Genomic DNA, 14,381 nt, shown 5'->3' on the forward strand with positions numbered 1-14,381 from the left:
ATGGCCATTGTAGGTACTGTTCATAATTTCAAGTGAAAAGGCATTTGTAGGGACCACTATTTCATGCAACTAACTAACCAAACTTTTCTTTTTCCCTTTTACACAACCAAAAATATTGATCATTGTTCTATAACAAATTGAGATAAAAATATAAGGAATTCATAGTGTCGGTTCAGTGGTTAAATAAAGTGTTGTTCTTTCTTAAGGTACTAGGTTCAAGCATCTACGTCTGCAGTTTCTGTATATATGAACAAATACTACCTTATAATCACTCAAATTATAAAAAAGAGAAAAAATTACAAACATATAAACACAATCTGTTTTGAAAATGAGATATATATAATCATATAAAAAGTTACTCATTTACTAATTATGAACCCATACAATCACATAACAACTAAACTCTAAAGTTCCCCCCCCCCCCTCAATTTGTTATAAAGCAATAATCATATTTATAAAGAAATGGATATATCTAGATGAGACTTTGTTATACCTATATCTATATTGTACCTATTAAATATAATTGGTAATTAAATTAGATTCAATTATGAGATAAAATTATTTTTGAGAGATGTAATCAATATCTTTATAACTTTTAATATTTATATTCTAGATATCACTTTTATACGGATGTTGGAAGAGTATCTGGGGATACAATTTTTTAAGTATTTGTGATCTTTGTAATCTCTACGTATATATTATATTATCATTTCTCTCATTCGTGGATGTAGACAAGATAAACTATAAACCCTACGTACATATGAAATATAATCTCACATACAAAATGTATAAATATATTTATTAAAAATCATATCAGAAAGGAAACATGGGATAACATGATGACATTATCATTAAGATAAAATATAAAATCAGTGTCGCAAAAAATCAAGTCAGGACGCCCAAAGATAGCAGGATGCAGAATGTATGATCAATGCGGCTAATAAGTCCTAACTACCCATCATTAACAAGACTAAGACAAAGAGATTTTCCAAAACCCCTTTATACTGCCACAACTAACAAGATGTGAAATTATCATCCAAGACGGATGAACCAAAACGGGATTGCAAATTTACCAGACATGTAAGATGAACGGCTATACTTCTTTCATCACAATCCCAACCCCACGAACATATAAGATCATATGCCTGCTAAATCATAAGAATATATCATAGGTCTAACAATTCAGAAGCATCGAAATTCTATATTTCAATGGAAGTCAATTTTTAAGAACATATCGCAGTTATAATGAAAGTTACTTCTTAAGAATAAGTACAAATCAATTAGATCAAATTTTGAAGATAAAATTATACTTTAAAATTAACCCAACGGTCCAAATTTCATAATCAAGGCATCGAAGGGGATGATCAAAATTGCTGATTGCCTGATCAATGTATCCTATAGTCCCATGAAAATTTCAACGAAAATTTCGGCCTCATGTTTCATATGTGGGGGACCCTTGGAAAGACGTAGGGTGTGGCACCAGCTTTTTTAAAAAAAACATATAAATATATAAATGAAAGAAAAAGTTATACTATTCCAATGTAGGTCCCAAAGACAGGAAGGTGTTGTGGGACCCATTTTATATCTTACGTGGCACGGTAGACACGTTTAAATTAACCCGACCATGAGCACTTGACGAAGACTTATCTCCTCATTCCACTCGCGGCGGCTTCCTCGTTTAAATTACGTTGGTAGATGCATTTTCAGTTAAATATATATTAGGTTATCATATTTACTTAATTCATTTAGCCATCTCGGTATTAAAGGAAATGCGGTTCTCTGTTAAAATTTTAGATTTAAATAATTGTATTTATAGAGTGTATACGTTATTAATAACTAAGAAAAATTATAAACATATATTATATTGTAATCATTTAAGATTATTCAAAAAAATTATATTATATTTACATTATCAATAAAATAAAATATTTTATATAAAAAAATTAACGAAAAAATATAATTAAAGTGATAAAAAAATTATATAAAAATTATTTGTGTGTTCTTTTATTGACTTTTAATTATTTTATTCAAAGGTGTTATAAAATATTATGAAAAAACCAATACTGTTATAAAATTATTAGTTATTATAATTTAAAATATTATTTTAATAATATATATATATACACATTAATGATACATATAAGTTAAGTTATCAATTTTTTTAGGATTTATTAAGGACAATGTGTTTTGGTTCACATAATATAAGATTTTTTCTGGAAATATAATTCTTAGAATATAACATTATTTGATGCATTATTAAGACTATTGCATTATATTATTTGATTTATTTGGTAGAAATATAATATTAAAATGTTTAGTTATGAGAATATAAGATTATCTAAAATCAAATTTTACCAAATTATAATGTACTGGCAAGAGACATTGCTTTAGTCCTAATTGACCTTAATCTAGGACAACTCCTCCCTTTTTACCCAAAAAAAAATAATTTTATATTTTAGTTTAACAAAATCTGATAATTTTGCTTTTGAAATGTTATTAGTGAGTTCCAATAATTAAGACCATTAATTATTTCATTTAAAATGCCGACATAATTTTTTTAATTAAAATACATCTTCTAACTTAAATTTACCTTTATTCTTTTTTATTTGCTATACATATATGATAAAAAAACAGTTAGTTATTTTGGACCAGCGCCTAAAAAGATTATTTAGAGTTGTGAAAAAATTTTGATATGGGAAATATTTACATAAAAAATAAAGAATTAATCTTAGTTATTTATTTTTATTTATCTAACAATTTTAAAAAATATATAATTTTTTTGAATAGTTTGTGATGATTATAAGATAATATCTCCTCATAATCTTTTTAATTATTGACAATACACACTGTGGACGCGACTGCTCGAATTTGGAATCTCGAGAGAGAACAACACTCCCTTTAGCCACTAAAATCATCCAACGAATTCATAAAATTAAAATTTTTACATCAAGTATAAATGGATTCTAATTATATATACGATGAGTGTAATATGCTTTTGTTTTTAAGTTCATTGGATTCAATCAATGTTTTGAAAATTCTCTTTTGTTAAACTTTAATGAAATTTTGTTTGGTGTGAGTTGTGACAATTTGATGTGATATGTTACATGGGCACAAGCGTAGTCATTACCACTAACACAAATAAGAACGAATGAAAGAAAATATATTTATATGAACCTAAGGGATGATTTTAGTGGAAAATTAAGGGTTGTTCTTTATAAGTAATCCGAATTTAAATAGTTTTATTTATAAAATATATGTAAATAGTGATTGATTGAGAGGATGATTGGGGTGATCTTTCCTTAAAAAAAAAATCAAATTTTCATATATTTTTAACATTTTTTCTTTTGCTTTGGTCTATATTTTTGAAAGAAAAAAATTGATTATCTATATTTTATTTAATTAAATGGTTCAACAAACTATAGTCACTTCTTCTTTTGCTCTTTTTCACATTATTCTCCTAATTCCTTTCTGATTTAAATTTAAAACGAATTTTGTATTGACTTAAGAAGAAATCAAAGTCATGAAAGTGCATATATATAATGGTTGATTAAGAAAGACTGACAAGAGTATGCAAAATGACCCGAACCCGACGGGAAACCCGAAACCCGGTCAAGTTCGGGTATAATATTTCGGATCGGGTCGGGGACAGGGATTCATTTCGAGGACGGGCGAGCAAAACCCGCACCATTGCCATTCTTACCCTAAATTATTTTAATTTCCTTTCACACTTTTCATTTCTCATCTATCTCTAGAACAAAAAAAGTTTACACATTTTATAATTGTATTTTATTAATTCGGAATGATGTTGATCAGTTGGGTTGATTGAATTGATGATCTATTTGGTTAAACTGTTAATTTTTATCTCGAATTTTTTTATTTTTAATGATTTATATAACTTTTAATATAATTTTGTTGATTTAAATGATTAAATAATCAATTTTCAATTAAATCGATTTAACCAGATCATAACAACCATGATTTAAAACATTACAAGAATATAATTTTTGGACTGCCCAATTTAATTTACTAACTGATTGAATATAATATTAATGGATTTTAACCTAATTTTATAGAATCAATTCTTCAGTCACTTCGATTTAAACTTTTTAGAAGAAAAAGATAGATAGGTTATGCCAAATTCAAATTAAAAAATAAAAAATCTTCGACTCAATATTAAAAATTATTCAAGTCATATTTAGATCGATCAAAAACTTAATTCTAAAAAGTTTTACATTCTCTTTTATTCAGTGTTCAAGAAATGAGATGATGATTCAAATGTTGTAAGGTGGGATTTTGATCTTGTTCTTTGATTTTGTATTTATGTGTAAGCTTTACAAGGGTAAATTGTACTTTTTTTTCTTCTTTATCTAGATTTAGAGAGTTTTTTTTAATAAAGTTCTTACCGTTATCGTTTTGTAATTTTATCTTTATCAATAACATATAAATCTTTTTTTTTTTAAAAAGAGAAAAAAATGAGATAATGAAGATATATTGTATCAAGATCCCATGCCCATACCCACCTATAAGGCTACAATACTATATATGAAGAGACAATGAAGGATGAGAGAAAAATAAAAATTAAGATGTTTTACATGCAATAAGTTAATAAATAAAATCCTCTAGGGGACAAACCCAAGTAAAAAAGGGTACATTCGACTGTGACACATCCACCCATAGGACTCCCCCACCAAGACCAACTTTAATTTTCACATTATTATGTTCTTAATGAAGTAATTATTATTTTATTATTGCAAAGTCTCGTCTACGGTTTCATCTTTCTCAAGACATGCATGGCCACTAATATCTTTTCCGGGCAACGTAATAATTTGACATTAGCCTTAGTATAATGTATAATTATATAGGTGATTAATGAATGAAAAAAAATAAAATCCTATCATCAATAATAATAATAAATTATTATTCTCTATAAAATTCTTAAGTTTAAACAATTACATATGTATAATGTGAATTACCAGTTGATTAAGAAAATTATGAATATATATTATTTTATAATTACTCATATTTTTAAAAAAATATGATTGGATAAACGAAAATAGATCAATGTGAATAACAATAGAGAATAAGATGTTCACTGAATAAAAATAAATAAATAATCTCAGTAGTCTATTTTTACTTATCTAATTATTCTAAAATAGATGTAAAACTAAAAGTTTTATTCTAGATGAAATAAGTAAATCCTAACTCATAAATAAAAATATGATACTTATTATGATCCCATTGAATGATCAGTGATAAAAAATATTATTCTCCTTAGAGGACGTGTTCTAGCAACCGTGCGTACATGGTGTATATAACAATTAAAAAAGATTTTGAATAAATATTACATTTTAATCGCTCAAACTATTAAAAAAAATACCATATATCAAATATTAATATTTATTTTCGTATCCAATAAACCCTACCAAAAATTAATCAAACAAAAAGAAACAGTGGGATGAGAGAGAATAAAGAGAAAAAAATATAAATAAACAAACATGGCCTTATGCTTGCCTTTAATTTTTATCTTTATCTTTTTCTCTCTGCAACTCTGGCTGGTTTTTTATGTGATTCTCCACCATATTACCAAAAACCCTTTACAAAAAGATTGAAAGCTTAAGCTCAATAAACGCCATGGGTTTCTCTTCTGTTCCAGTCTATCTAGATCCCCCCAATTGGCAGCAGGTAATATTTTCTTTTTCAAACCCAGATTTTCTTTTCTTTTCTCGGGTAGCTTCTTCTCCAAAAAAGATACAAGTAATATTCTTACCCTTTTCTGATCTTCACTTGAATATACCATTTTCTTTATGTATTAATCTTTTCTTTAAAATTATTGTGATTTTATTTTTTTGCAGCCACAAACTCATCAGCAAGCTGGAGTTATCACCAGTGAGAGTCATCATTATTCTCAGCTTCCACCACCACCAGCAGCGGCGGCGGGTGTTGGTGGTGGTGCAGGCGGTATTAAGCCTGGTTCGATGACTGAACGAGCCAGGCTAGCTAAAATACCCCAGCCGGAGTCGGCTCTGAAGTGCCCTCGTTGTGAATCGACGAACACTAAGTTTTGTTATTTCAACAATTACAGCCTTTCTCAGCCTCGTCACTTTTGTAAGACCTGTAGACGATACTGGACTCGCGGCGGCGCTTTAAGGAATGTTCCGGTCGGAGGCGGTTATCGAAGAAACAAAAGAAGTAAAGGAAGTAATAGATCAAAGTCTCCAACGGTAGTTTCTGAACGTCAAACCGGTTCGACCTCGTCTTCAGGTACACTTGCTGCCGATGGTGGCACTGATATTTTAGGCCATATGAACCTAGCAGCTCCGCAATTGCCACTATTTCCGCCTTTTCATCATCTCGTCGACTATAATTCCGGGGATATCGGGCTGAATTTCGCCGGAATTCAGCCCGATATGACACCGACTGGCGGTGGAAGTACTAGTGGTACTAACATGGATTTTCAAGGCTCAAATGGATTAGTGGAACAGTGGAGATCACTGCAACAGGTTCAACAATTCCCATTCTTGACTAGCTTGGAGCAGCATCAAAATGGATTATATCCGTTTGAAAGCGAAGGTGTCGAACCGTCCCCAAGTGACGGCGGTCAGCATCCGCTCCGATCGAAGCCATTGGAGAATGCTATTACTCAGCTTGCAGCTGTCAAAATGGAAGACGCTCAAGGATTGAATTTATCAAGGAATTTCTTGGGAATTTCAGGCAATGATCATCAATATTGGGGTGGCAGTGCTGGCAATTCATGGACTGATCTTTCTGGTCATTTCTCTTCTCCTACATACATACATACATGCATACATATAATCCTCCCTCAAAACCCAATTTAATACTTTTTTTGGTTAAATTATTCACAGGCTTCATCAAGGAGAAATCAAGTCACAGATAAGGAGTTTCCAATCAAGAAACAACTCTAACTTTTGCTGCTGTTGTTCATTTTAATCTTGTTGTGTTTTCTATATAGTATTGTAATGCACTAAGAAGTTAACTAGGTTTTTAATTATTATGTAATATATATTCTGGAAAGAGAGAGAGAGAGAGAGAGCGCTTGGGTACCTGACTTAAGAAATTAAGGTAGATTCTTCTCATAGTTATGATAAAAGGAAAACAAAACACTGCTTTGTTTATTTTCCTGTTTCTGAAATTATATATGTATATATATATATATGTTCACACTTTATACTTATATATTTGGATGAGAGAAAATATTGAAATTAATAGTAAAAAATAAAAAGGTATTCACGAAAACAGTACGAAAAGATATTTTCAATCGTCTATTTCTACTTATCCAACTGTCATAAAAATATAAAACTAAAAAGATTCTAACCGCCCTCTCTATATATTTCTCGTATTTTAAACTATATTATGATCAGTGTTGTCTTCAGCAGCAAAGAAGATCAGTCAGTTAAGTACCACTTCCTAGCATAGCTGAAAGTGAGCTTCAATCCCTTTCACGCAATGCGACAGCAATTTCTATTTAAAAAATAGAAAAAAGAAATTACTATTTTTCATTTTTGAGTCATTCTTTCCGATTGAATCGTATTTATCGCAGTTGTGGTCAAAAACGTAAAAAAAATATAGAGTGAAGGGAGCTTCGGTCTTTGAAGATAAAGTGATAGAATTCATTTACTGCTGCTGTAGGGATCACCGATGAGTAGAATCTCAGTCTTCGCTTTAATCAAGTTTGATGGCAAATTTCAAATTCCCAAGATGTTGCTTTGTCTCACGTTTTTTAGGGTTTTTAACCTCAGGTTAGTTATTTTTCACCCTCCGAAGAGCCTAAAGTAATACTAAATAATTATTTTGTCTTCAATGCATTTAGTTCTTTGTCATTTCCATATTACCAATTTTTTGAAAAAAAATAATTATAAATAAGAAAATGTAGGATAAAGTGGAAGTTAAAAAAAGGAAAAAAAGAAAGAAGGAAACGCCAAATTTCCACTCAAAACCATGCAGAGGTACAATTTTGTCAGTAATTTTTTTAACGTAAGACCAAAACCTAAAAGGACAGATGAAGTCAAAAGTACACGAAGAAATTAATAAAAATTATAAATAAATTCTTATAATATTTTGAAGAATTTCCTTTTTAATATTTTGTTTGGTGTTCGGTTTAAGATGATATTCGAATTTGATTTCTTAATTTAATTTGAAACACTTATATGAAGTATTTTCTCTCGAGATTCACTGGACTTCGTAGCTTGAAACAATCATATTTATAGTTTTTTCTTGGTCTAATTAGGTATTTGAATTTAATTTTTTGGTTCGACTTGATACATATGATTATTTTGATCTTTGTAGACACTCATATTTGTATCTTTGTTTCAAACTTAAACTTAGTTTTTGGTTCACTTTTGATAGGATTTCATTTAAAATTTCGTTGTAAATCAATTAAAGTTTTAACCGTCAAAATCGACCTTAATTTTTTTTAAATAAATTGTTTCAAAATTCTTATATTCGTATCTTTTCCTCACTCTTCAAAAGTTCATACTCGAATTTAAAATGTCAAATGGAGAACGATCATTAATATTAACTAAGAATGAATTATGGAACGATCTTTCCAATCCAGTTTGCTCCACTTGCAAATGCCTTGAATCTTTGATTTTTTTTAGGAATATAATGTTCATCCCATTAGACCAACTGTTTGTTATTCATCTTACTATTTAGGTTTAGAATTGTTCCTCTCAATAATATTACCTATTCATCGATAGAAATGTAATATGAATTTCTTCAATTTTTCACTTGAATTATTATTTAAAATAATTAAAAAAATATTTTAAAATAGTATTATTATAATTAAACTAATTTAAATTGTTGTTAAATAAATAATTCGAGTTAAATAGCTTATGAGTTGTTTTTAAAAATTATTTGAATGTGATGTCATACATAAAGGTAATTAAAAGGCTTGTAGGCCTTTGTATCTTTAGACATCACAAGATGAATAGGGAATTTTAAAAAAAATATGAAATTAGCTTTGATAGCATTTGTATGAACTTATAGAAAAAGCATTCAAATTCATATTTAATTAGATCTTTTTTGTTTTTTGTTTTCTTATCCTTAATTCAAATCCTTTTGTCTATCTAAAAATACCTATATGGTAAGATAGTTTGAATTTAACGTATTTCAATTCGATTTGATATTATAAGATCAAATTACGAAGAGATAGGTTTTAAATTAAATATTTTAAGGTTGAGGTTTAATCGGGTTTAGGTTAAATCCTCACTACTCAACTGAGAAAATTATCAAACTAAGCCTTTTTAATTTTATTTTAAATTAACAAATTTAACATGAAGAAAATTAAAAGTTCTAATTATATAAACATGATGGTCCTACTTAATCATATTATTTTCTTTATAAATTGAGTCATGTCTTTCACTTTAGTCTTAAAGTTGATTAGATCAGCCTTTAAATTTGTGCAAATGATCTCTTGAAACATAATTATTTTGTCCTTGTAATTAACCCTAAGAGATTGATTTTGACTTAGAGGTGGGTATACATATATATAATCTAAGGTCCACAAATTTTCTCCACTCTATTTCCATTTTGTTTGATGTATAAGAGTTTGTGAAATGAAAAACCAATATATAATTTAAAGATACTCCGTAATGAGAACCCATCAAGAGATCTTAGTAGTTAAAGGAATCTTGTTCTCTCTAGAGGTCTTGAGTTCGAATAATTACGTCAGCAATGTGTTATCGAAGAACATATATTACCTTGTAATCACCTCATACTAACTCTACACGAGAAGCACGAAACTGCGAAACAAACATCAAGTTAAAATCTTTTTCTTAGGAGTGAAGAATTCTTTTATTTGTTTTGTGAAATGAAAAACCATCACTTTCCAAATCTTGTGTCTGCTGTATAAAATTCCACCTCCAACGTGTTTCATGAAGGAAACACCTACTTTTCCTCCATAGAAATGTCCATACAAACACTAAAGTTGAATGGTACCTAGAGTAGTTTACCCTTATTTTAAACATAATTGTTAATGGGGGGCTCCATAATTTTGACCCTGCTGTGGGTATCATGTGGAACCGTCCTTCTCTTTTTTTCCTTGTTTACATGGTCAATATGACTTAGAATGAGGAAGCAGCCCAATGAAATCGTAGCCACTTGACTTTTGAAGTCGAAAACCATTCATATATAATGCACTCTCTAGTTCCTGTGGATGAACCAAACACTCTCAAATACACATTATTCTCGTTAATTCAGAAATTGTTTCAGGTTGATGGAGCTATCGAAAAAGCATTTTGAAGCGTCCACCACTTTTTCCTTGCTTGTGTTGAAGTTATCATTCTTCTCTCATGCTTCAACTTGCAGGGTCTTATTCTGCTTGATTTAGCAACAGCAAGCACTGTAGCTAGAGGAAATGCCACAGACCTACAAGCTTTACTCCACTGCAAAGCCAAGATAACCGGTGATCAGCTCAAGATTATGGAGTAATGGAATGGTTCCATTCACTTGTGTCAGTGGAGTGGTGTTACATGTGGTCGCAAACATCGGAGAGTCACCAAGTTGGAACTGATATTCCTCATAATCTCGGGATCTTTGTCACCACACATTGGGAACTTGAGCTCTTGGAAACATTGGGATCTTTGTCACCACAACAGTTTGAGAGGGAGTATCCCGCCTTCCTTGGGGAACTTGTCATACCTGGAGAAACTTGATTTGATTTATATTGCATTAAGTGGCATCATAACTGAAGCTCTTGGAAAGCTGACAAATCATTCATTTTTCTCGGCAGCAGGTAATGCAATGTATGGGGTTCCTGTCACAATGTTCAACCTCTCCAATATTAGAGTGTTTGATATTGATGGAAACAAGATTCAAGGTACTCTTCATTCTAACTTGCTGGCAATCACCATGCCATATGCTGAATTCTTTTCCATAGGGAGTAACCAAATCTCTGGACAAATCCCAATTTCAATATGAAATGCTTCAAATCTGGATACTTCAATTTCATTATAACAGTTTCAGAGGGAACGTGCCTTCGTTAGAAAAGTTGGATAAACTGTTTAACCTTGAACTAGGCATGAACCGTTTAGGACATGGGAGAGAAGGTGACTTGAAGTTTCTATACACTTTAGTCAATAACACTAAATTAACTTTTCTGTCCATACGCCTGAATAATTTTGGAGGGGAACTTCCTGAATGCATTAGCAATTTTTCCAGCACCCTTGAGGGTTTAGGAATGGAGATTAACAGAATATGGGGAAGAATTCCAAATGGGATTGTAAATCTCAACAATTTGGAGGCGCTAGGGGTATATCAAAATCAACTATCAGGCCTCATTCCATTCGAAATTGGGAAACTGAAGATAGTTTATGCTCATGGTAATTTTCTCTTTGGAACTATTCCTCATTCTATTGGAAATTTTACAGAGTTAACCAAACTTACTTTAGATTTTAACAATCTCCAAGGCAACATCCCTTCAAGTTTCGGTAACTGCCAAAATTTGCTTGGAATGAGTCTTTCTCATAACAATCTTAGTGGACCTATACCGCCTCAAGTACTTGGAATCCCATCCATGTCCATTATGTTAGATTTATCATCAAATGATTTGACCGGTGAACTTCCTGTTGCAGTAGGATATATGAAAAATCTAGCTGAATTATATGTTTCTAAAATAGGTTATCTGGCTTGATTCCAAATAACCTTGGTAGCTGTGTAAGTTTAGTGAAGTTGTTCTTGAATGGGAATTTGTTTGAAGGGCCCATTCCTTCATCTTTGAGTTCGTTGAAAGGTCTCGAGGCATTTAATGTATCTGATAATAATCTTTCAGGTGAGATTTTTGAATTTCTTCTGAGTTTCAGGGCATTAAAGTATTTAAATCTCTCTTCCAATGATTTTGAGGGAGTGATACCAAATGAAGGAGTCTTTAAGAATGCAAGTGCTACATTTGTTGAGGGAATCAATAAGCTATGTGGAGGTATCCCTGAGTTACACTTGTCAAGATGTAACAAAAAAACATCACCAAACACTTCCCCTAAATTGAAGATTGCAATTGTCATTGTGACTTTAGGAGTGACTTTGGTTTTCACTTGTCTCCTCATCTTGTGGTTTAGAAAGAAAAGAGAGCGAAAGCCAACAACAACTTGTGCAGAAAATTCGTTTTTACAGTTGTCATACCAAAGCATCCTAAGGGCTACTGATAGGTTCTCCACGCAAAATTAGATTGGTTCAGGAAGTTTCGGCTCTGTATATAAAGTAACTCTTGAAGACAGTGGAGCAACTATTGCAGTAAAAGTGCTTAATCTTCTGAATCGTGGAGCATCAAGAAGTTTCTTGGCTGAATGTGAGGTCTTGAAGAACATTTGACATCGGAATCTTGTCAAACTATTAACAGCCATTTCAGGTATCGATTATAAAGGCAATGATTTTAAAGCCTTGGTTTATGAGTTCCTGGCAAATGGAAACTTGGAGGATTGGTTGCATCCATCAATCAGCATGAATGAATCGGAGAGGATGAGAAACTTGAACTTTTTTCAAAGAATTGATGTGGCCATAGACGTTGCTCATGCACTCGAATATCTGCACCATCGTTGTGAAACATCTATAATACACTGTGACCTCAAGCCAAGTAATATTATAATTGATAATGAAATGGTTGGCCATATAAGTGACTTCGGCTTAGCAAAAATCCATTTTGCAGACATGCTTAACCATTTTGTTAATCAATCAAGCTCCCTTGGATTAAGAGGAACTATTAGTTATGCTCCACCAGCTAATTTATATTATATTATTTTCTTCTATTTTTATAATCATTATTTATAGGATTTTCCCTACATTTATTTGTATATATGATTTGTAATGAACTAATTGTAAAGTATGGCATGAGAAGTGAGTTATCAACGAAAGGTGATGTGTATAGTTATGGCATCCTTTCACCGGAGATGTTTACAGAGAAAGGCCAACTGATGAAACGTTTAAAGGTTTAAGTCATCATATATTTGTTAAGGAAGCTTTTCCCAATCAAGTAGTTGAGATTATAGATCCCATTCTACTTCAAGAGAATGTTAGAGAAGGAATAATCACAGACATCACTCGCAATGCAAACCGTATGGGAAATGAGAGCCACCTTCATTGTTTGAATTCAATATTCGAAATAGGACTTACTTGTTCTGCTGAATCACCGAGTGAGCGGACAGACATGAGTGATGTTGTTACCAAGCTTTGTTCTATTCTAGACAAGCTTCTTCGTCCAACTCGATTACGACATGGGATGCGAACTCCATACACTGCTCAATCAGCAGGTAAAAAATGTCTTCTTATCTTAGCAGAATACTTAATTATATCACCACTTGATGCACATTTCAATTATGATACGATGTGTTAAGATAAATTTTTGTTTCTCAAGTTGCAGGTATCTAAGGTGTGGTATGGATGATCTTGGGAGGCTTAGGTGATGTTTGTTTTTGTAGAGGTAAAATGTTTGCAGTCTGCGGACCACATCTGCAGGCATCTGCAGCAGAAGAGGTGGACCAAAAGTTTGTAATATGCAAGAATAAGATTGTTTGTTTTAATGTCCGCAGACTGCTAAAATAAACTGAAATATAAATAAACTGATTTTTTAAACTTAAAAAGTTTTGTAATACTGAAATTTAATAATTTTAGTTTTACAATACTGAAATTTAAATAATCCATACAACTACAACAATAAATTTTTAAAATAAATCAATCCATATTTTGCATTAATTGCTCAGCAATTTCATCTCGTAGCTGAGTCATATATTCTCGATCCGCTGCAGAACCATGTCCTTTAGGCTCGTCTTCATCATCAGCAACACGCACATTGGTATTTGAAACATCACATTGGGTTGATCATATTCATTAAAGAACTCGTCGCTCAAACCCTCTTTTCTTATAAAAGTATGAATTGCGAAACATGAAATGGTCTTTGAAGAGGTTGGAAGAGTTTTGAAGACACAAGGCCAAGTCTGCGTCAAGAAGAGGACACACAGACGTTTTTAGAGCTATTGTCTTCTAAAAAAACAAACGGTCTGCGAAGTCCAATAACTACGCGTGGTCTGTGCGGAACAGACATAAGAGCTTTAAAGACATTTTTTTAGAAAAACAAACAGCAACTTAGTCTGCCAAAATGCTTGCTTTTCTCTTATGTTCACATTCTGCTTTGAGAAAAGATAATGAGTTTTTCCAGTGTAATTTGGGTTTATATTTTGTTCTTGTGTTAGCATCATAAGCTACTGGATTGCCATCAAGTCAGAGTTTAAGGTAACAATGTTGGATTTGGAGTCTGTATCATAATGTACCAATAATGCCATTGAACATGTCTATCCATAACTATTCATGAGAGTTGTAGAAATTTCTTAGTTCAATTGGCTTATATTTTCTTAGCTCGGAAACATTTCACAACCTGC

At 31.4% G+C, this 14,381-nt stretch overlaps 1 protein-coding gene, 1 long non-coding RNA gene and 1 pseudogene across 2 annotated transcripts; all 3 read left to right on the top strand.

Moving 5' to 3' along the window:
* Nucleotides 1–5,519: 5,519 nt before the first annotated feature.
* LOC120174533 (dof zinc finger protein DOF3.6-like) lies at nucleotides 5,520–7,085 on the top strand. The gene is made up of 3 exons (XM_039181347.1): nucleotides 5,520–5,682; nucleotides 5,853–6,768; nucleotides 6,864–7,085. Exons 1-3 carry the CDS (start codon nucleotides 5,632–5,634, stop codon nucleotides 6,893–6,895), a joined length of 999 nt encoding a protein of 332 aa, XP_039037278.1. The 5' UTR covers nucleotides 5,520–5,631; the 3' UTR covers nucleotides 6,896–7,085.
* A 3,064-nt stretch (nucleotides 7,086–10,149) lies between these two features.
* On the top strand, nucleotides 10,150–12,941 carry LOC120174686 (annotated as a pseudogene).
* A 17-nt stretch (nucleotides 12,942–12,958) lies between these two features.
* On the top strand, nucleotides 12,959–14,180 carry LOC120174548. The gene is made up of 3 exons (XR_005521182.1): nucleotides 12,959–13,256; nucleotides 13,367–13,405; nucleotides 14,093–14,180. It is a non-coding gene; the product is annotated as an uncharacterized LOC120174548 (long non-coding RNA).
* Nucleotides 14,181–14,381: the final 201 nt, after the last annotated feature.

The sequence above is a fragment of the Hibiscus syriacus genome, unplaced genomic scaffold, assembly GCF_006381635.1.
Source record: "Hibiscus syriacus cultivar Baekdansim isolate YM2019G1 unplaced genomic scaffold, ASM638163v2 tig00112114_pilon, whole genome shotgun sequence".
NCBI classification, from domain to species: Eukaryota; Viridiplantae; Streptophyta; class Magnoliopsida; order Malvales; family Malvaceae; genus Hibiscus; species Hibiscus syriacus.